Consider the following 23287-nt stretch of genomic DNA (forward strand, 5'->3'; position numbering starts at 1 on the left):
ATCCTAAAATCAATGCTTCATTAAAAATTTATTATTATTTTATTTTTAATACTAAAATATAGATACAGAATTGTGTTAAATTCCAATACACAATCATAATTTATTTAAAAAAACTTATTTTATGATTTATATATTATATTACATGAATAAGAGAAACATTTGTCAAGATATATATTAAACTTGTATTAGCAGATTCATGCTATCCTAGTAACAAGACTATCATACTTCAAAACTGTATTAAAATTGGGCAAAATAAAATCAACCTAAATTCTACATTAAATGTTTAAAAACTTGTAAGTATGCAATGGTAGTTATATATACAATATAATAAATTTTGTAACTTATAAAATATTAATGGAATATTTTTGGAAATAATGTACAAAACTTTAGTTTTCTTTTATAACTAGTTTAACGAATTTTTAGAAAAATATTTTAGGTCATTTCCATCTTTTCCCTGTTGATATTGGTATATTAAAATATATGGAATAATTAAGTTGCATCTAGTTAGTAAACCAAAACATTACGAAAAGTATGATGCGACATATTTTTAATCAATATAATTACTTCATTTTGGAATTATAACATTCGTAAGAAATTAATACCATTGAAAAAATAATATTATTACACTAAAGAATAAACGAGATTCTCGACCGCATTGTTCAAGTTTTTGTAATTTTACTTCATAACACACACGTATATAAACATATTAGACTGAATTATAAACCAAGTATAATTAATTAGGTAATCCTAGAAAAAGAATAAACTAAACCTAGTAAGCAAAAAAAATATATACATTACATTCAGAATTCTAAATGTTTACATAAACTTTTCTCGCAAGGCCTGCCGGGAAAAAGATGTCAAACGTTCTTTGGTCAGACGATTGCAAACGAACGCTAACATGATTAATTTTGTTTTCAACAACCACATTACCCTTTCAATTAAATACCACAACAGTGATTAAATTTTGGAATAATTAGTTATAAATAATAATACGGGCAATTTAAGGCGTAATTTATCGGATGCGCAATGACAAAATACTACTATTAGATCTGCATTTGGAATAAATATTCTGCACTCTTTCAACTCATTACGAACACTGATATTAATTAATCGCAAAGCTTAAACGTTTAAATACTTACTCACTACATATAACAGTGCAAAGTGCATGAGAATAATCTGCATAAAATGAACAAAAAATATTTCAAACGTAATTGAAACATTTTCTTACTTACCTGCGCTATACAACCAACATGCATTCAGCCATGTTTTTTTCTGCAACTAGCTTTCAAACAGTTTTCTTCTGATTGGCTGATTTCCAGTCAGTCACGTGATTCTTCCGCGCGGCTACTGAAACATTATCTGTAATGTTACAGGCAAATTAGCTGTACCAGCCACAGTTTGCTTTCAACCTGTTACCATTACAGGAAATTCTTGTGTAACTTTTTGATTTCCGTAACTTTACAAAACTTTTGCCTGTAAAGAGCGAACTTTTTTTTTACAGTGTGCATACGGCCTCAGCATCGTAGTGAATTGAATTCACAGAAAACCAATGATAGCTTGATAAAATTTGTTTTCCCAAAAGAAACACTTTATAGTTTTGGAATTTTTTGCAAAGGTACTTGTACAGATCTTCCCAGCATAATTGAGCACAGTCAGTAGTTTCCACTTCAAACTGCTAAGAACGTTTAACACAAGACAATACAGAAAGGTTCCAATGCGTAAGCTGGCAGAGTGATCTCTCAGTACGCTCAGTATCTGAGCTATCTGAGCTTGAATTCAACTGTGAACTATTATCTATCTATTCAAGTACTGCCGAGAATATCGCGCGAAGCGAGAATTGTCTGGCTCATTTAAGTAACGCCTATGAGCACATCACGTAAATAAAGATTTCTTCAAAATACTTCCCCACAGGGAAAACTGAGATGATGGAGAAAAGTTAAACAATTTCGAGGGTTAGAAAATTCGAGGGACACCTCGGCAACAGTGAGATCATCAGAATGTGAGGTCGTGCAAAGCAATATTAATTTCATTTCCATTTCACAAATCCATTTCTTCCAGTAGTTCAACAAGTTCAAATCCAATTTTTAATTTTTGCCAGGGGGATTTGGATTGTTTCCTCTTGCTGACGAATGGTTTGAAATTAGAAATAAAAGCTTTGAGTCCCAGAAAACTATCTTGAGAGTCTTTGGATGGATTCACGTTGCATTCAGTAGGGTTATTAGTTTTGAGAGGCTGATCTTAGGTGGAGGTTCTGAGGGCTTTCCTTTTTCTTTCTGCGAGTGTTCTTTTCAGTCATTTGCGGTGAAACGGGCAAATCTTAGAACTGCAAGGTGATCTCCTTTGCATAAGGCAAGAAGCTTTTTCCTCTTTAAGCAGGATACGTGCGTAAGGCAAAGGCAGTAAGTAAGCTGCACTTCAAGCATCTGAGTTCGTTAAAACAACCGAACTAATTGTGTCCAAATTTTTTACATCGAAACAAATTCCGGGACTTTTACCAGGCTTAAATTTGTGAATTCTGACCTGCAAAGAAGAAAGAGCTCTAGTTTGAAAATTTTTTAGTCATCATCAGTTTTTAAAACTGAAAACTGATACTCTTTACAATCTTACATAGTTTTCTCCCTTTCGTCGAGAAATTTCCAATACCTTCGATTTCTGACACACAGCTCGAAATTGCTGGAATGCATGCACAGTTTCAGCAACATAAGACTGGGTACAGTTTCAGTTACATAGGGATCGGACCAATAGAGGAAAGTGACCAAATTGTCGCCCAAAGTAGGCAATTTCTTGCCGAATTTGGCGACAAAAGTTAGTGGCCAAAATTATCGCCAGCTTAGCGTTTGCCCGCCAGTTACCTCAATGTTAAATAGGCTTGCCCCTGTAACCTTATTTTTCCGGAAAAGCCTTGTGTTCTTGGAGCTTTTCGCTAAATTATACAGGCGTTATCACAATTTACATAATTATTTACATATATGCGAAATGTGTAGCAATAGGTTATATGCAAATAATTATATACATATATTTTTATTTCTTAGGATAGCTTGACACTTGATGGTGCACTATTCTGGTAGAATTTGAACCTTGGAGAAAAGTTATTAGAAATTATCTTCATCACGGTTTCTTACTGGTCATTGGGGCTCTTTTCTTACTTATTTTCAAATGGGAAAAAAGCTGTTCACATTTAAATGTCTCCCCAAACAAAGCGATTATTTGTAGCACCAAAATTCGTAACTAATTTATTTTTTGAAAATTAGGAATAAAAGTTATCAAAACTTTGAATAAGATTTATATTATACTGTAAAGTAATTTGTTCCATTTTACGTATTTTCCGGTACGTGACTCGTGTTCGTTTTTAATTGAAATGAAAACAATATAAATTCGAACTTCAGATTACAGAAATGTTTAAATCTCTGCAGAAAATACATGATTCAAATGTCTTCGCGGACCGCTTAAAACTGCTTCGGGGCTGCCAGTTTGAGATCTCTGTCCTAAGACACTGCTTGTCATGAGTATCACCGATGATTCTCGGTTTATCACTTTGCTATTAAACTGATTTAAGGCAGGGATGCCTAACTTTTTTCTTGCATTTACCCCTTTTTAAAGGAAAGCTTTGCTTCATCCGCCCCCTTACGTTTTTCTCTAGAATAGACAATAAACAACATAATCGTAATACAAATAATTGTACTTAAATGACTTAATATAACAACTAGATTAAGAACAGGGACAATTTTTTTAAAACAATGGCTTATTAGATTTATATTTAATTATTTTTGCATTATTATTTTTAATTTTAGAAATATAAACAAGATTTCAGAAATAAAATCACAGATTCTAATGGCACATTAGTTCGATTCTAGTGAATGCAATGGCCGTGCTTGATGCATTGATGCTATTTTTTTCATATTTGCAATAAAATTACTTAATTTAATTTTTAAATCACCTCGTTCAAAAGTATTCAGCATGCTTCTTGACTTCCATGCTAGTTTTGTGTTCTTCGTATTTTTTTGGTTATGTTTTCTTGTTTTCTTTCGTTTTCTCTTTTTACATTAGTCTTACTGATAAAAAAATGTATATATTTTAGGAAAATATCATTGATTTTTTAAAATATATTAAATAATTTTAGTGCATTTTCCCCTTATAATTATTTTGTACGATTTTCTTCCTTATTATATGATACAACTTTATATCAATAAACAAGTAATCATCAATTTTATTAATAATTTTCTGAAGTAAATGGGAACTCTATTCCGTCGATCAGTCACCGGTGCATATTCGTTCATCAGCCCCTTTTTAAAATTTCATCAAACCCAGGGGATTCAATACCGACCCCAGTGGGAACCTCAGTCAATGCCTCAATCAGTGCCTTAAATCAAGGCATCAAAAATAAATCCACAATTGGCAACCTTAAGTTTGTGTGTTACGGAGATCAAATGTCTTCATTAGTTGACTTTTATGAGTATTACTAGTGATTCTCGGCAAAAGTTAGTCGCGGTGCTAATGTAATTTTCGGCAATTATATAGGTCTTAAATTATGAATGAAAGAGTCATAAATTGTTGTAAAGTGTTCTTTATGATGGCTGATTTGATTCCCAGAAAAAGCTTATCGCTGGGCCTTAAGAATTCCACTCGTTCTTCACCTATGAAGCAAACAGTAAGGTTTCCAGCAGATGTGGGTTGTGTGAACAAAAGTAATAAGTCACAATACAAATTATCTTGCACATGGCTTTGACTTAATTAAAACTGCACAGGCTATAAGTAAGGGAATTCAAAAACCATCTGCAAGAATGGACAAAATTCTTTGCAGATACAGATGTCTTGAAATAAAAACCCACTGTATGGTATGGAGATGATTTTAAATGTTAAAATAAATTGAATTACACAGTCATTAATGCCTGCAATAGAAACGCTTTTAGATTACCTTTGAAAAGCATTAAAACTATTTACTTCTTATGCTTGCTTCCATATGCCATTTTTTCGTAAGAAAGTCAGTTCTGAAATCTTACTTGGGCAATCACTTCAGTTTTACAGGGTTTCCGATAGTTTCTTTAAAATAATTCTTTATGACTACTAGCTTCTTTTTTTTTTTTTTTTTTTTATATTCACAGTTTATCGTATCGATTTCAATTCTCGTAATGTATCGAATTCATCGATTTCGGTAATTGACGAAAAGAAATTCATTATTGTTCTCTCATTTGGCTTCTAATTCTGAAAATTCGCTTCCTGTTGATGCTTGATTGCATCGTACAAATCAAGAGAAATAAATTATGATAAATTGCTTCGGAAATTTTGTTTGAAAGTTAATTGCTTGATAGGTTCTCGCTTCATTATTATTTTTTTCTCCAAGGTCTTTGATATGCGCATAAACTTTTCTTCGGCTTTCTGCATTTAGGGAGTAAGGAAAATATTACGCGTCGAATGTTCTCTCGGAGAATATTTAAAAGGTCCTCGGAATTATTCCTGAAGACGGTTAAGTCCAGACAAAATAATGAAAAATTTTCGATGTGAATGTTGGCAACAGCATAAAATTTGAGCCCAATGTTTTTAATATTCTAAAGTTAGGTAAAAAATTTTGATAAGAATATAAATGTTCGGTTTTAAAATTTAGATTTCTATTGGCAGATGAAAACAGACTGGTTTTGGGCCTTTGTCAAACTGAATTTCTTATTACCTCTTTTTTTTAATCAACTGCAACACAGATAATACGTACATAACCGTGTTCAAATACCTGACACATGTTTGAACTTTCGATAGTAAGTGTATTTCCTGATTACAAAAAAAGTGTTGATTTTAATCAGGAAAAGAGTGGTATTATTGATTTCGGTATGAAAATTTCTTGTCCTGGCAAAATAGAAATTACTGTCACTTCATTTCCAACGATTATTTGCTGCAAGCCATTTGCGGAAACGATGCGTTGAAAAATATGCAACCAATCTTTGGCTTTTCTTAATTCAATCTTCGTTAGGTCTCTGCTTGGTGTCAATTATGATGCAATAATGTCAAAGCATTTTTTTTTCTCTTGTGCAGTTTGGTATAGCTATTATCACGTTTTAAATATACCATTGTATGTTCTGCAGCTCAAATTTCTATAAATTGACACTCACACAATTGGGTAATTATTAAACTAGTGCTAAACTAGCAGGTAACTCGTAAACCGATGTTAAATTTCTTGATAACTAGTAGACTAGCGTTAAATTAGTCAACTAAAGTTACTATTCTAAGACTAGTCTTGAGCTAGTAACTATAAGTTTAAAAGAAAGAAAACCACTAACTATAATTAAAGTAGTAAGTTTATAATTAGTATGTAAGTAAATGGACGATACTTAGATCAATATTTAAGTAAATATAATCAAATAAACTAGTAACTATAAATTTGATTAATTTTTAAACTAGTAACTATAACTTTGCGTTGCTGAACGACAACATACTGCCACATCTAGTCTGTGACTAGACCATATGTTTAGCTTAAAACTGCTTCGGGTGTTGAACTAGAAGCTGAATACGAAGTTGGGATTGCAAATTTTTTTTTTCGACTTTCTTTTTATGCATGTTTAATTTTTTCAAATTTTTATTTGTAAACACTAGTTTCAAGAGTTAAGCCATTACGATTGCAATTTTGTTTTATTTCATTAGCCCAAAAGGGCTATTATTTCCGAAACAAGATTCTACTTTGATGGTCCACAATCAAAGCGTCCATTAACTTTTCATTCGAGTCTGTTGTCATTCGGCAAAATATAAGATATTTATTATTCTTATTCAGTTTGTCTGTTGTGGATTAACAAGCTATTGAATAGTAATAGATGCAGATCGTAAGAATATTATTTTCTTACTCTTGAATCGCATTGATTGAAATAAAAGTGCATCTCATTGGTGATATATCAAACTAAAACACTGCATATTTTTAGAGTATAACTTTCTGTATTTTTTTCACTTTTCAAATAGACAGCAGATAGAGAACATTCCCATTTTAATCTGAATCTCTATTCATGTAGTCTTTTATAAACTGTTGTGCTCGTTCACATGGGCTATCTTTAGCAATAGTCTCTCCTGATAAACCATAACAAAATTTTGGGCTACCTTTAAAATCTGAACTCTTTTCAGAATTTCTTTTTCTCCTCTATTTATTTAATTTTTGTTGTTTTAATTAAATTTTGAATGAAGTATAATAATTCTCGTTATAAAACAGTATTTTTTTATAAATCAATTCACTTTTGATACAAATAATATTCTCGTTTTATAGTATAATATTCTCATTATAAAATTATTTCCCCCTTTGATGAATAACCTTATAAGAATTAAGCTGCGCTAGACAGTATGGGATTTCTGTTCATTGCAAACACTTTTCTCGGATACTCTTTATACTCTATGCTGTGGTTGGAGTGTGATATTTTAGTTTTTCTAAGACCTTCTATTCCCCCCAATTTTACTCGAACAAGTTTTTTGAACAAAAGCACCAATCACTATGCTTGTAGTTGCCGCATCATCTTACCATTCGTCGTCATCGAACCCCACACCTTCTAACGGCAGACAAATAAAGTCATAACGTCTCGCGCTTTGATAAATGAACATTTTCATGAATGATAAAAGAAATGAGATTGAGCAGAGTTCGTGTCATGGCAAACCCGTTTGGGGCCTAACAAGCCCATTAGACTGACATACGAGACGTAGTGCTGCTGCCACTTTCAAGTTGTGAAAAATGGTCTTCGTCAAGTGCACGGGAAAAGAACTCACGGTACATTCTGGTAGCAATTTCACTTCCGTCATCTGATTGGACAGCCAGTTCGGCTGAACTTCAGTAAAAGATAAGAAAACATCGTTGCGGCATTTAGAAATGCCAGAAACATCTTTCTTTTTACTACAGTCCGATACCCGATACCCTTGCGAAAGAGTATAGAACCAAGGTGCGTTGCCCTCTAAAATATTGCTTTAAGACTTTGATGATAACATGGCAATGGCGGAGAATGTAATGTATGTAGAAGTGTATAAAAATTTCTAATATGTTCTGGTCACGTTCGCTACTAGCTGTCTAAAGTAGGCATTCAAAAAATGACAGAAAGGTATGAAATGGTTTAATAAGTACCAGCAATGCAATTTTACTGTCCAGATAATAATTGTTTATTGCTTCTAAATCGATTAGGTTGTTAATTAATAAGAGGATTTAAGGAAAAAATAAATATTTTACGCGTTGCTGAACGACAACACATTGCCGCGTAGAAGATAAAAATATTTTAATCCGGACAGTGGCAACCATTCCTTTTAAATGTCTGAGTTTGTTGATCGAATTCGAAAGACAAATAAGTTGATTGTGTTTCGCTGAGTGCCAGTACACTTTTTTTATATTCCCGAGTTTTCAGATTAAATTTGAAACATAAATATTTTACACTTCGCTGAGTGGCAACACAAAACTTTGAAATCGTTGAGTTTCATTATCAAAAGTTACTTAAATTCGCTCAAAACAGGAAATAAAGAAGAATCAGCTTTAAAATTCAAAATTCGGGCTTCGAGGTGCACATGTTCGGACGAAAATATTCATGTTTTGGCAGTGTTAAATTAAAATAATAATAATAATAATAATAATAATCTTCGACAAATAATTTCTATAACGAAATCTAACTTTTAATGCAATGTACCAGTTCCTGTACTTATATTTGGGAAAGTTTTCCTAATGAAAAAATAAAATTTGACTCTCGTATGACAAAAATTGACTGGGATATTTAATTTCAAAATTTGCAATTTTCGTTCTCATTTTCAACTTGTCTTGAAGGATCGGTTAATTAAGTTACAATTAACTCAATGAAATAAGTCTAAATGAAGTGCAACAAAAAAACGTGTGTAATTTAATAGGCTGCACATGGAAGTCATGCTATATCCACTATGAAGTAAAGGAAGAACTGTAATTGTGAAAAATTTTGGGTATCATAGTTCAACGAAAATATCCATTTTGATCGCTCTGAAATCTAGCCAAACGTTTTTTGAGTAATTTCTGAACGTACGGATAGAATAAAGGACTCTTTTTTCCAAAACGGATTGCAAAATGGTTTCAAAATGGATTCAGAAGGGATCAGCATTATGTGCAGGAAAGGTTTTTTTTAAGTCCTCATTACATCCATATTTTTCCCCTTTCAGTATATACATAATATATACCCGGCTCGGTGAGCTATGTTTTTTATTCTTATATGTGGTAAGTTGTGCCTTTTCTACTTGAAAAGGAATTGCATTATGTTGTTCTTATGTTACGGTTAAGTTAATCTATATGCAATAGTTGTCGAAATATCAACAATTTAAACGTGTGTATTTCGCTAGGCCTAATGAGCCGGTTATTTGTTTATAACTGAAACTCTTAGTAGTATAGTGAATTGTCAGTTGGTGTACCCACTTCAATGTCTTTTTTGCCTAGTTAAGACCGGAAGTTAGCTTTCTCGTGCACCGACTGCGTTTGGTGTTTTAGATTCTTCTCTATTTTACAATTTTTAATGAAGATATGTTTTGAGTTTTATGTATTTTTGTCTTACCGCGAAGTGAGAAATTTATCTCTAATGAAATTCGAGGAAATAAATTAAATGAAGCGCAGCAAGAAATGTCTATAATTTAATAGGTCGCGCAAAGAAGTTATGTGATGGCCACGTCATATTTTTCCATAATGCCATTTAAATTTGAAAGGAAAATGTATTGCATTTCGCCGAGTGGCAATATGCATCTTTTATATCACTGAGTTTTCTGATTCAGTTTGAAGTCAACACTGTGCTTTTAAATTGTTGAATTTTTAACCAAAAATTCATTAAATTCGTACATAATTCGAAATAAATAAATAAATAAATTTTTAAAAAATTCCAAATTCGGGCTTCGAGAGCCCATGTTTGGGTGGAGGACTATGCGCGTTCGAAATTTGGTGATTCTAGGTGCTATCGTTTTTCCGCAATGCGAGAAACATATAAGCAGTTTCTTCAATATTTATTCGTTAGAGGTAAGCATAATTCTAAAAACCGTACTCTTAATTCACTTTTCAACTCAGATTTTAAATTTTGCTTTAATCAAAAATATTTATTTAAAAAAAGGAAAAATAATAATATACAGAATACCCGCCTTCCTGCTTATTATTTTTATCATATGAAGGTTTTGGCCCCCAAACTCGAGAACCTTTTAAGATTCATATTCGAAATCGAATTCGAAAAAAATTCTCACTCGTTCTTTCTATGCTACTTTTAACCACCTCGCAAAACCTTAATTTTAATTGTTTTTAACCCGCTAATATTATGCAGCATCTTTAAAAAAAAGTGAAGGAAAAGTGTCTTAGTAATCATATTCAAATCATGTAATAAATAACGTAACAAGTTTTCCTACCTGGGGGGGGATATATTTAATCTGCAAGCAGGAAGTGCCTGGAGGAACGGATTGAATTTTTTATGTGGCTTTTAAATGAGTCATTTCTGATAAGATGCATCTTCTTTTAAAAAATTCATAGACGTTATATAACATTTGCATAGAAAATCGAGATTTATGGATTTGCTGTTGACAAAAACGGCTCAATATTTCTCTATAGAAATGTGCGGCTGTCGTTGGGTTATTGAAGCGTGTGAAGAAATTTACATTTCGAAATCAAGAGTGCATAGCAAGAAAAGAAAAAAAGTGAATTTCTGGGATGATAAGTTTGCCTCGGGTTCATTTTTTCAAAAATAAGTCAATTCCATCAAAAGGAAAAGCAATAGCAAAAAGTTAAAAAAGTGCCAAAATGCGTTAAGCTTTTCTCTTTCATTTGTTCTTAATTGACTTCTCAATTGATTCTTTTTAGCTCTTGCATTTGAAATAATTTACTCAAAGGTGAAAAATTTGATATTTGCGCTACAACATGTAAAATGTGAACACCTTTATCGAAGGATAACATAAACCGAGTGATAACATTAAATGATGAGAAAAATATTCTTCAATCAAAAATGGAATTTAATTATTTTAATATAAAAATAATTATGTAAAATTTAAAATTAGATTTAAAAAAGACATTTTTAAGGGGGCGGGGGAAGATTCTAAATTCTGCAGAAATTTTTTTGCACCTCAAGAAGACAGACCTGTATCTGTTATCTGACTAACCCCAAAAAATTGATAGCGATCACATTAAGGTTATTTTTTGACTAAAATCAAAACTAAGCTGAGAAATGCCGTTTGCGATGCCACGGTGAAGGAAACTTCCAAGTTCCACTATTTCGCACGTCGGCAATACCTAAAATGGCTTGTGGATAAATGAATAATAACGTAACGTAATGTAACGTAACGGTCCAAAAATTTTGGGAAGGTTCGGCATTGTAAAAATTATCAAGAAATATAAACATTGTTTTTAAATCTCAGTTAACTACACTGATGAATACTAATAATTAGTTATGCGTAATATATTATTTACGCATTGTACATAGTATAATAATTTGAAAAATAAAGGTCTTATTCCGAGAACGCAGCAACAACTCTCAGAAATGTCTATTGTCGAGATCACTCGGTAAATACAGTGGTAGCGTAACGTAGCGTGACGAAAACTTAGACTAGACACATTACTTTCGTCAAGAGATATATTTTAGTAAGAATTTGAAGGAAGATAATAACTATCATTTCATACATCTTTCATTTGGCAGACGATGTATAATTAACACTAATATCCCTCCTAATATCCCACGAAGGCTTTGACTTTCTAAATCGTCTTTCCTTGTCGAAAGCCACAGACTTGGGACCTAAATTACGCTTTATGCCTATTCTAAGCATAACACCGCTTTACAAAATCTGTGAATGATAGAGAAATGAAAACATCCCATATTCATTCCATTTTTGTAAACTACGCCTTACCTGACCCCTGAATATAAAGTTCGAGGGTGTACTGTAAGGGAGGGATGAAAAAATGAATAATTATTCTTCACGCGTTAAGAGATGTTGGGGCAGGTGGGCCCCCTTTGACCCTTAAATGACCTTAAATGGTCCTATTTCTCGTTGAGACTCTCAGTCGGAGATAATTCCTAATGTCGGGTTTAATCGTCTGCTCTCCTTTAAGCGACTTTCACTGCGCCAGGGGGCGCTCGGGTCGTCTGCGGCGAGATGCTGCTATTTGCCCTTGAAGTTCCTCTTTTTTGCGGTTCCGGGTTCAGTTTGTGTGACGAGAAGTGAAAGGTATGGTATTCGTCGAATGATTGATGTAGACCAGATTCGAATTATTTCGAACAGCGGTGATGTTCGTAAGAACGTTGACCTCTGCACCAAGTGAAATTTCTGTGACTGAAAGAATCAGTCAAATTGACATTCAATCATTGCTCTTTTTGTTTGGGGGAATGAATCAATCAAAAACTTTAATTGTTCTTCAAAGTGATTTGGGAAACAATTTTGCGCCAAATAATAAAATCAAACGTCATAATTGAAATGTCTAGATGGGAAATTTGTGGTGTTTTAAGTATCCAGTTAAAAGATATTTGACATACGTAGTTCATGAAAGGAAATAATCGTCTGCAATGAAAACAACTGAACTTAAATTCTTTTTATCGAAGTTAATGTGAAAGTTAAATATTTTGGCTATTCCAACGGGAGAAAAAGTTATAAAAATTTTTAAGCAAATTTGGTGGCAACCCTCAGAAAGATTTAGATTTTCATTTCAAAGAGTAGCAATCTCATTCTAGAGAGAAAAAAAAAAAAAAAAAAAAAAAAAAATTGAAAGGCCTCAGTCTAATACTAGTACTGTAAAGAGAATTATTAAATTATCAATAGAGATGGCCTAGTAGGTGGAAGAGCGAAACATTTTAGAGTACACTAGATTAACACACATTGAGACTGAGTTGGGAACGTGCTACTTTTTCTGTCTACTTTAAAAGTGCAAAAATATAGAGCGTCGTTCTAAGATAATTTTCAGTGTTCTTGATTAGATCTTTCATGACTTCAATGCACTTTAATTGAAATCACAATCAGATTCAAAAGTTAACAAATACTATTTATTCTTAAGAATTGCATCTGTTGCTTTTGTTAATCCATATCAGACAGATTCCATTGAAAAGATCATTAGCTTGCATTTTGCCGAATAGGCACAAACTCGAATGAAAAGTGAAACAACGCACTGCTAGTGGATTTAAAGTGAACTCGCGCAAAATCGCATTTTGAGATTAATAGCCTTTTTGGGGCTTTAAATAATAATAATAAAAAAATCTGAAAGGTTTCAGATTTTAAATTACGTCCAAAGAGGCGTTTTTTTAACATTTTGTGTGTTACCTTTAGTTATTAAATATCATATTCTTTGCACTTAAACCATACAATTCAGTTCAACAGCAGTGTCGCAAAATAACTGTAAAATGAGAATATCTTTAGAATTTCCGATGCACAGTTCCGCGCGCTGGAGATTAAAAGTTCTTTTTTCCCCGTTAAATTGTTGCTATTGCTCGCTTTCAAATCGTTGAGTTTGTTACTCAAAAATTCGTTAAAGTTTTACAAAATATGAAATCAATCATAAAACAAATTCTAAATTTCAAATTTGGACTTCCAGACGCCCATATTCGCAGTAGGATTACGTCATTCAAAATTCGCTGGCTGTGTATACCGTTTTTTTTTATCACAACGGGAGAAATATACATACATTTATGCAGATTTTCATTATTTAATTTCTTCAAATATAATACAGGGCGATAGTATTTGGTGGCAACGATTTGAAAAGTGATGCAGCCTTTTAAAGTTTTCAACTCAAAATCGAAAAACAAAAGCAATAGACCTTCAGGGACAAAGCCCATTTGGACTAAAAATAAGATTCTTAGACCTGCATCTCTTAATATTGTTCTTACTTATGCTTACTTGTCTGACAGTAAGTAACATGAACCTAAGCCCACGAAATTCCTCGTGGTAAGGAGCGCACAAGATACGCTGTTGCTGGCAATAGTTGCCGTTGGCTTGAGCACCATGCAGGCGACAGTGCGATTTAACTCTGTTTCGCTCCCCCCCCCCGATTTTGATGGACATCCCCCCAGGGGAACGGGTCCGAGGGTGTCCCACCCATCTCCTCTTCCACCAATCCACCCGAGAGAACGATTTAGAGTGCCGCCATGAGTACAAAGAACCATGCCTTCTCCGGGATTCGAAACCGGGCCCTTCGGCACGGCAGTCAGTGACGCTAACCACGATACCGGTTGAGCGGCAGAACTGCATCTATTGCTTTTAAATAATTTAGCTATTTGATTAATAACAGACAAATTAAATATATTAAATATGAAAGAATAATATCTTACGTTTTTCCGAACGGCAGCAGACTGCAAGGAAAAGTCTAAAACGCATTTACAGTTTACCTCGCAAAATCACGTTTCGAGACTAATAGCCCATTTGAGCTAAAAACTAATTATCAGCTTAGAGGTGTGTACAGTTCTGTTGTGAATTTAAAGCGGCCGAGCGGTAGTGTCGCTGTGCGCTGGTAGTTCGGTCCGGGGTTGGAATGGGCTGACTGCATGCGCATTTTCGTGATTTCCCCATGTAGAGCGTATAATGCTAGACAGTTTGCCTTAGAAAGTCCTTCACGAAGTCCTTTCCATTAGGCAGATAGTCCTCTAGCGCTTTGCTGTCATTAAATAAACCAAACCAAACATATGAATTTAAATTGATATGACTTTCGCAGACAATAGAACAGTTATGCTCCGGAATCGGAACTTTAGAATGTTGTAAAAATTCGACATAAAATTTGTACGAATAGTTTTGTTCGTAATAGAGTAGTTATATTTTTGTGCTTTTATCACTTATTATTGTGTCTAAATAAAATTAATTAATACTGCTAAAATTAATTTATTTTGAAGAACCTAGCTTATCCAAAAACCATTACTAAGTAAAATTAAAGTAAATTCGGGAAGACTCAATAAAGTTTAGCAAGAAATATTAAATGGAATAAGAAAGTTCACCAGATGAAAAAACTTTGATATTCTTTATAACTGTTAGTGTAAGTATTTGAATATAAGTATTTGAAAATACTATAAGCATTTGAAATAAGTATACTATAAGTATTTGAAAATGTTTTCATGAAAAAAAAAAAAAACTTGATTATATACTGTCAAATTATAATCGAAAAATATAAATCCAAAAAATATAACTTAAAAATGAAGAAGGAAGGGGAGGTGGAGAAGGCGACCTAAATAAATGTAAGCTGCAGACTAAATACGCAGATCCTACTTTGCACCAAACACCATTCAAAGTAAGGTTTTCCACTGTCCCTATTGTACCTCGTCCAGTGACCTGCTGCTCGTAGAAATACAAAGTAGATTTCAAATTTTAATAACACTGCGCTGTGAAATCACAAACGCGATAATTCCAGAGGCGGATGAAGCTAAAAAAGAAATTGGATTAAGAATCAGGTCACAACATATTTTATAGTACTTTTGAAAACGTGCCTTGTTAATCAACTGTCATAGCTGCCGGTTGTTTCCGAATAGTGGATGAATATCGCCAACTGCGAGGTGACATTTATAAGGAAAGTTTGCGGTCATGTCTAAACTAATCAGAAGAAAGCATTCTGAAATGGTCATCGCAAGAGAGATAATTCTGTTAGTTTGCAACCTCGAGCTCGAAGTTCGCTGATACGTTATAATGAAGAAAGAATGTTTTGGGCCTCTCCAAGTTTGCTTCTGTGATAAAACAAAGGGAAAAAAAAGTCCAGAATTTGACACTGCGAGATCTGGCAAACAGATCTGAATATATAAGTAGGAGAGTTGAGTTGTTCTTAGCCTGAAATAAGTTTTCCAGAGAAGGTCATGAATGCGTAATCAAAACAAAATTCTACTATGCTCGCTATTTTTAGGCTTAGCAGTAAAATCTTGACATAAATTGCACTGCGGAATGTGATAAGTAACTGCAACTTCTGTTATGTCACAACTTCCACGTGATGTAGCTTGTTTAGGTAAAACGAGGAAGTAATCACTTTTTGGAGCTCCTGTTCATTAGGGCCAATCGCCTGTGGAATAGAAAACATTTATTCAAATTGTTTTAATAGCATGAAAAATAAATACGTATAAATAACTGAAAAATAAAATATTTTGAAATTATCGTTAACGAAAGAATTATTTCAGAACAGTTTTCTTAAAATAAATTTTGCACTGTAAAATGTAGCAGAATTTTATTGCATCATTAACGATAAACTATGAAAGAAATTCAATGCGTTACAGATTGTTACTAATACTTTGACTAGCATATTCAGAATGGTTAGTTTTCATTCTAATATTTTCTATTGTTATTTACTGCCCATGCAGGGATAGCTATAAATATTAACAAAATAAGGCCCAAACAGTTTTCAGTGTTTAGAAATCAAAGTAATATAATCTGAGCATTTTGAAATTTTCGATAGGTTTTAATTCTGAAAATTTTAATAGTTTAACTCACGATGGTGCTATATCAAAGCGAAATAAATGGCGATATCGGTTCTTGATTTTGAAAAACACAGAAGGATTATCTACCTTTGAAGAGCGGATTTTCATAATGACCTTCTTGAGGGAAAATGATTCGATCATTAATGGGACGTGAAATTAGTGATTGGATGAATATTATTTCAAGCTAGGCATAAAAATAGATATACTGATATTACGTTAAATCATCGAACAGGTTTAAAAATAAATTTTGCGTTGCAATTAAAGTTGCTTGCATGATTCGCAGCTTCCACCAGAAAATAAAATCGGGAAATTAAGTGATTACGACTTACAAAAAAATTGAGCAATTCTATTGTACAGTGCCATAAATGCGGAAGAAGATTTAGTTAAAGTTTACAGATGATGATAACAGTGCATAATTAGTAGTGTTTAGATATCAGATAACTCCCAGATGATTTCATCCTTGTAAATGAAGGCAGGAATTACAGCTGTTAAAAAGTACATCGCCATCTTGAATGAAACAGAAGAATAGTGAAACAGGTAAAATGAAACCATTAGCAACTTTTTTTTATTCTTTCTAGTGAATTCTTTTGGAGCGACAACTCATCTTGCTGTGAAATTATAGCATTTATATCCGAGAAAGATTATGTTGGATATAAAGTGCAACGCCACAGATTTGCCGAAAGCGCAAAAGAACTCGGAATATATGAGGTTCAGAAAAAAAAAAAACATTCTTTAACTAAATAATTGTAAGGTAATTGAAGGTCTCAAATAAATTGTTTACCCCATTATTACTGTATTGTTCTTCTATTTATGAGAAAAGTTTTATGAAGGAATAAATCATCTAAGGTACCAATTACATTGAATAGATATACAAATATCTTTTCACAATTAATTCGGACGCTATTTCTATCGTTAACAATAAAAACGGTGTTCAGGTAACTTATCTTCTTTCCTATAATTCGAAATTTTTTTTTTTTTTTTTTTTGTTGTTGTTATAAGCTTGCATATCTAGCTCGTGTACGCAGTACGAAAAATATTTTGAAATTAGTTATTGGTTTACTAAAAGATGGTAATAATAGCTCCTTTAAGTGCGGAAAAGCTGCTGCAAAAATATAATGTTGAATGTAAAGAAGAAATTTTAATTCTTAATTCAGGAAAGTAAAATCATAATAAATTCTCAAAAATTATACGAAAGAACAATATCAAACCTTATAAAAATTAAAAATGTGAAATAACCGCTAAACCAAGAATAAAAGAACTATTTTAGAAATAGCGTAGTATAAGGAAAAGAAAGTAAAGTTTCAAGATTATATAAAAACAAACAGCAACGAAACCAATTCGAGATTATAATATATATATATAAATATATATATATATTATAATCTCGAGTTGGTACACATTATATGTACACAGAAACAAACTGAATTAAAAAAATGCCATATAATTTTAAAAGTAGTAAATGTTTCAGTAAACTAATTAACTATAATCGTAATTCATAACTATATAAAGTAGAGCGAGATTTCGTATGTACGTCTACATAAAGAGTATTTTTCTACTATTTCTAATGAATTTACTTCACTACGTTTAAAAGTGCATAGGATACGGGGTCCATGCCTTATTTCGAAAATATTAACACTTTAAGAAATAATTTTTAACTATTTGGAAATAGTAGAATTATATTTATAACATAATCCTATTTTATTTCCAAATACTTATAATTATTTTCAAAAACTGCAATGTAAAAATAATTAAGTCACATAACTTTTAGTTTAACTTAAATTTGAAATTAAATGTAAATTCTAACAAACCTATATATGAAACGAATTCAATTTTTTTTGGGGGGGGAAAGTCAGTTAAAGTAGTCCTTTTTATTTATATAGTTAAAATGTTTCATCATTTAAATAGTAATTTTTGATGTTTTCACTAGCTTCAAAAGAACATTTCTTTTTTTTATGTAACGCATTTTTTCACAGTATTGTGTTACTTGCTTAATTATGATTTTTATTAAAGTATTTTTTATTATTATTTCAGCTTTGACGGAGATGTTATTAGGAGCTATCATATGGTTTAGTCTTTCGACAACGGTAAGAATATTTTTAATGTTTTTATAACCTTTTGTAAACTAAAATTAACTAAAATTATTTCTTTTCATATGATAAACTTCTGAATAACAGTGGTATACGTCATTAATCCGTTCTGGACCCTTGGAAATATACGAAACGAATTTTTCCAGTAAGAAATAAAAAAGAAAATAATGAACCCGTTCTTATAAAAAATCCTATTGTTTAATTACAATACAGTTTAATATTAAAATACGAATGCAGTGGTATATAAATATGCAAATGGAGTGCAAATATATACTATGAACAAATGAAGTACTTAACATGACATTATATATAAAGATTTTTCTGATATCCAGATCAAAGTTAAACTTTTAACAAACTTACACGTCACTGGTATTTGTTTGGTAATCGATTTCAACCCCCCTTCGCAACGTTAGTCAATTTAATAACATCTTTGGTTTTCCAAAACTGTAGACACCATCGTACTCGGCATGCAAAAGCCATGCCCCGGGTACGCGTGTCATCTTCCTACTTTTCAACAATCTCTTTTTCCCCCATATGGATAGTGATCCTAACCATTTTCTTCGTTGCGTGATTCTTCTCATTAACTTTGCTAGAACTCATTGGTAATGAATTTTCAAAAGGTTTAATCGAAAGGCACAAAATCACTTGAAAATTCAGTTACAGAGCGGGTTGCTTAACGAACAGTAGCAAAGCTCGTACTGAGGAATCGTAACAATAAGTAAGTGAATATTAAAGTGCGCGTGAATAAGTAAGATGCGTGCAATCGTAGCTCATCGAACTCGAGTCGTATTCCAAACAAGAATTTTAGCGTCCAAACAGGACGCGTACCAAATTGGACGTATATCAAAACGGACGTATTATTCACAAGCATTATCCCACTACTGCATCATGCATGAGCTTTTGCCTGCTGCGTTTCCGCTCTGCGCCGGTTCGCTCCTGCTTAAACGTGCTTAGCGCGGAAGCCTGATCGACTTAGGGAGACACTGAGGACAGGACCTCCCAACCTCACGCCGTCCAGCAGCCCAGACCTACAAAGCAGCTGGATCAGCACCACGCCACCGGTGCCGGTCCAAAACGGACGTATACCGAAACACTACTGTCGGAGTCCTTGGATGCGTAATGGAGAATCCCACCTCGAGTTAATCAATGTTAAACGAATTTCGCTTATTGCGTTGCGTATGCCCAGAATAGAATTTGGTGAAATTTTAAAGGAAGATAAATATGGTATACGGTTGATATTGTGCTATCTGAGCGTAAACAGTTCGAGGTTTTAAAATTTGTTAGGCTGTAAGTTGTTTCATTACTTGGAGTGTAAAGATCGTCAGAGCAAAATGGCTACGCAAATTTCGTTTAAGAAGGATTACAAAGCAGGAAACATTACAAGATATATTAGCTGAATGCTTATCGATTATACTTCTGATGAATAAAAGCAACTGAGTATTTACCATACGTTCCATTCCTATATACTTTAACAAATTAAGGAATAAGTCAAGTTTAAATTACTGAATAAGTCAAATAACTGATATGAAATTGAATGTTTATGAACAAAATAAACCAAAATGAAATGAAACGGAAGCACCTCAATAAGCACATAACGAATTTCCGTAGTATTGCAATTGTAAAACAGTGAAACCAACATGACTAAGAGTTGCTTATGCTCCCCCCCCCCGTAGTCGTCACATGGAGGTAGGAAGTCCTCCATGAGTCGTCAGTATTTCCTCCCACGCCAACGGTGCTCCATTGAGCATGCGCAGAAAGCGAAATTCGTTAACATTGATCAACTCAATGTGCGGTTTGTCATAACGCGTCCTGGATGGTTATGGGGTAAGAAAACTTGCTAGGAGGACCGAACTTCGCCAATTATATTACCGACACACTACTGTGTATAATACATGATGCTAGAAAATTTTTTTTATTAATTACACTGAGGTAAAAAATATACGTAACATTATTAAAGTTCATGTGTTATTTTTAAATGCCACTATGAGTTAGAAGCAATGTAATGCTAGTTATGGGAAGATCAACGAAAAGCTTCTGTGGCGTGAAATAACAATAGCTTTCAGAACTGGCTATTTGCTATGCCGTGTGCATGATCCGCGCAGACACATATATGATAACGTTATGCAGTATTACATAACGTGTTGAGAAAGAATCCCTTGTTTGCGTTCCTAGCGTTGAAGATAATGAATGATTCGGGGTTTTGGCATGGAGTTAGGTGGTGATTATATCTTTTTAACTATCTGGCGACAGTTGAACGTTGAACTGGAAGACAGGTTTGTTTACGTATCTTTTAATCATTTAAAACACAAACGCTCAGAACCCATTACGACTGCTAGGCTAGCTTCATTTCAGTTCATTACCCAAGCTAGTGCTTGCTTCACTTCCAATTAACTCGCATCATTAATAAGAGGGGAACCGATTAAATATTTCGGGGCAGGTAATTTCAAGCGCGCAGATAGATGGCGTTTGCACATTCCTACGCGCTTTTGGACAAGGGCCCTTGAAAGCAAAGCACGTTCTGCACGGAGCAAAATGGCGGTTACGAGCAGCAACAACGACGCATTTAAAAAAGCGTGAATGTCTGAAGAACAACAATAAAACGAAAAAAAAAATCGTTTGAAATAAAAATAGAGTTGCTACAAGCCTATTATTTTCGTTTCTGTCTTACGTGAGCCTTCTTTTCACACCCTTTCTAGCAATGTTTAAGAAAGGAAAATAAATAAATAAATAATATAAGAAAAGGGGTAGAGAACGCGACTTCAGATTGCTTTTCGCGATTCCTTTATCTGCAGTCTTTTAGAAAACCATTAAGTTTTTTTTTGAAAATTAGTGGCAACAGCTCTCAAAAGCGACGATCGCTTTCCTCATTCGAGTTTTCTCCGAGTACGACTTGCTGTCATCGAAGAAACAAATAATCATTAAATAAAATCTAAAAAAAGAACATACCTTCAAGAACGTTGATTGGTTTTAGATATTTATTTCGTTTACATAATTTAATTTCCCACAAAAAAAGAATTACGATAATCTCCTTATGTAATTCTAAATAAAAAGAAATAATATAATCTCGCTTGTATCACATGCAATTAGGTTTAAGTTTATAACTTAACCGTCTATAAAAAGAATTATAATAATCTCTTTATCATCCTAATCCAAGTAGGTTTAATTTTTTTAACATAACTCCAATAAAAGAAATTACAATACTCTCGTTGTTAAATTTTAGGGTGCAATAAATTGCAATATCCTCATCCAATCAGGTTTAATTTTATAACGCAACTCCCAACCCCCCTCGAAAAAAAGAGAAATATGATAATCTCGTTGTCATTCCACCCAACTAGGCTTAATTGCATAACGCGTATAAAGTAAAACGGAATACTGAAGTAAAATTGAAAAAATTATAATAATAATAAAAAATAAATAAATGCCATAAAAAAAAGAAAGAAAGCAAAGGAAGGAATAAATTAAAAAAAAAAAAAATCTTAAAGGTTTTAGATTATAACGGTTTACCAAAAGGGCTCTTTTAATGTTTAACATGATTTATCGTAGAAATTGTTCACAGACATGGCTCGTATAGAATAGTGAAACATTCATAGGATGTTAAATGAATAATGCATTCAAACTAACAGGAGAATATATATGTTCTGTACACTGTACAGGCCCTTATTTTCGCGGGCCGTAATTTTCGCGAAAATGAATATATAGGTGATTTCGTGAATTTTATATGAAGAGAACCGAAAGTTGAAAAATTTCAAAAGTACCTAAGTAAAGTTGAGCAAGTTGAAAAAAAAAAGTATTTCGCGAGGCTTAAATTTTTCGCGATTATGACGGGCTCGCGAAAATTAAAGCCTTGCGAAAATAAGGGCCGTTATAGTATTTAAAAAGTGAAAAAAAAAGACATGTCAAAGTAATTCCATAAAGATATTGAATGTTTTTAGTTAGATATATCATAAATGCAATACATTTTTATTTAAATCGATCAGATTCAAAAGTAAAATAATAATAATAATATTCTCCACAAATCCATCTATTGTTTTTAAACAGTTTAATTTGTTAATTAATAACAGACAGATTCAATATGAAAGAAAACATCTTACTGGCAACAAACTGGAATGAAAAATGAAACAATGCAAATTCGTGTTTCGAGGCTAATAGGCCTTTTAGGCTAATAAACGCAATACAAAAATCTCGCTAAAAATTTAAAAAATATGAACTGTACATCACAAAGCTTCCTTGTATGGCTTATTAAATTTTTTGCTGCACTTCATTTAAATTTATTCCTTGATTTATTCTAACTTAATTAACCGATCAAAGACAAGTTGTAAATGACATCAAAAATTGCAAATTTTGAAACTAAATATCCCGGTCAATTTTTGTCGTACAGGAATCAAAATTCTTAAAATTTTATCTTTTCGTAACGAGCATAAAAATTTCCCAAATATAAGTGTAGGAACCGAAAAAATTAAAAGTTAGATTTCGTTATTTGTCAAAAATTGTTATCTTTTTTTTTTTTTTTTTTTTTTGACATTGTAAAAACAGAAATATTTTCGTCATATGCTTACAACCAACGCTTGCGAAAATAAGGACTTTTAAGTCGAGTAAGGGGAGTAGGTATATCTGTCGATTGCAGTAAAAAAGGGAACTGCACAACTAGATTTTATAGCAGCCCCCTGTACAAAATTTAAACGTTCTACGGCTGCTAGTTTTTGAGTTATGGCATATACATTTAGAAGTCACGAAAAAGTCTCTTCTGAATCTATTTTACAATCCGTTTTGCAAAAAGAGTGTTTTTTTTTTTTTTTTTTTTTCCTGTGTTTATGTACAGACTTTCACACAAAAAAATCGTCCAAATGAATTCGGGAACAA

The 23287-nt window shown here is 32.7% G+C and overlaps 1 protein-coding gene and 1 pseudogene across 1 annotated transcript in view; one reads left to right on the top strand and one right to left on the bottom strand.

Annotated features, from left to right (window-relative positions):
• The window catches only part of LOC118193205 (uncharacterized), a 343543-nt gene that overhangs the window by 110280 nt on the left and 209976 nt on the right, over positions 1–23287 (top strand). The window contains exon 2 of the mRNA XM_085818627.1: positions 18372–18424. Coding sequence (XP_085674753.1) covers positions 18372–18424 — 53 coding nt within the window. The remainder of the gene's footprint in view (positions 1–18371; positions 18425–23287) is intronic.
• Positions 19242–19496, bottom strand: LOC146999184 (signal recognition particle RNA; annotated as a pseudogene).

Source organism: Stegodyphus dumicola, chromosome 1 (genome assembly GCF_044657685.1).
Source record: "Stegodyphus dumicola isolate Sdum_Otavi_A_Nest chromosome 1, ASM4465768v1".
Lineage (NCBI taxonomy): Eukaryota > Metazoa > Arthropoda > Arachnida > Araneae > Eresidae > Stegodyphus > Stegodyphus dumicola.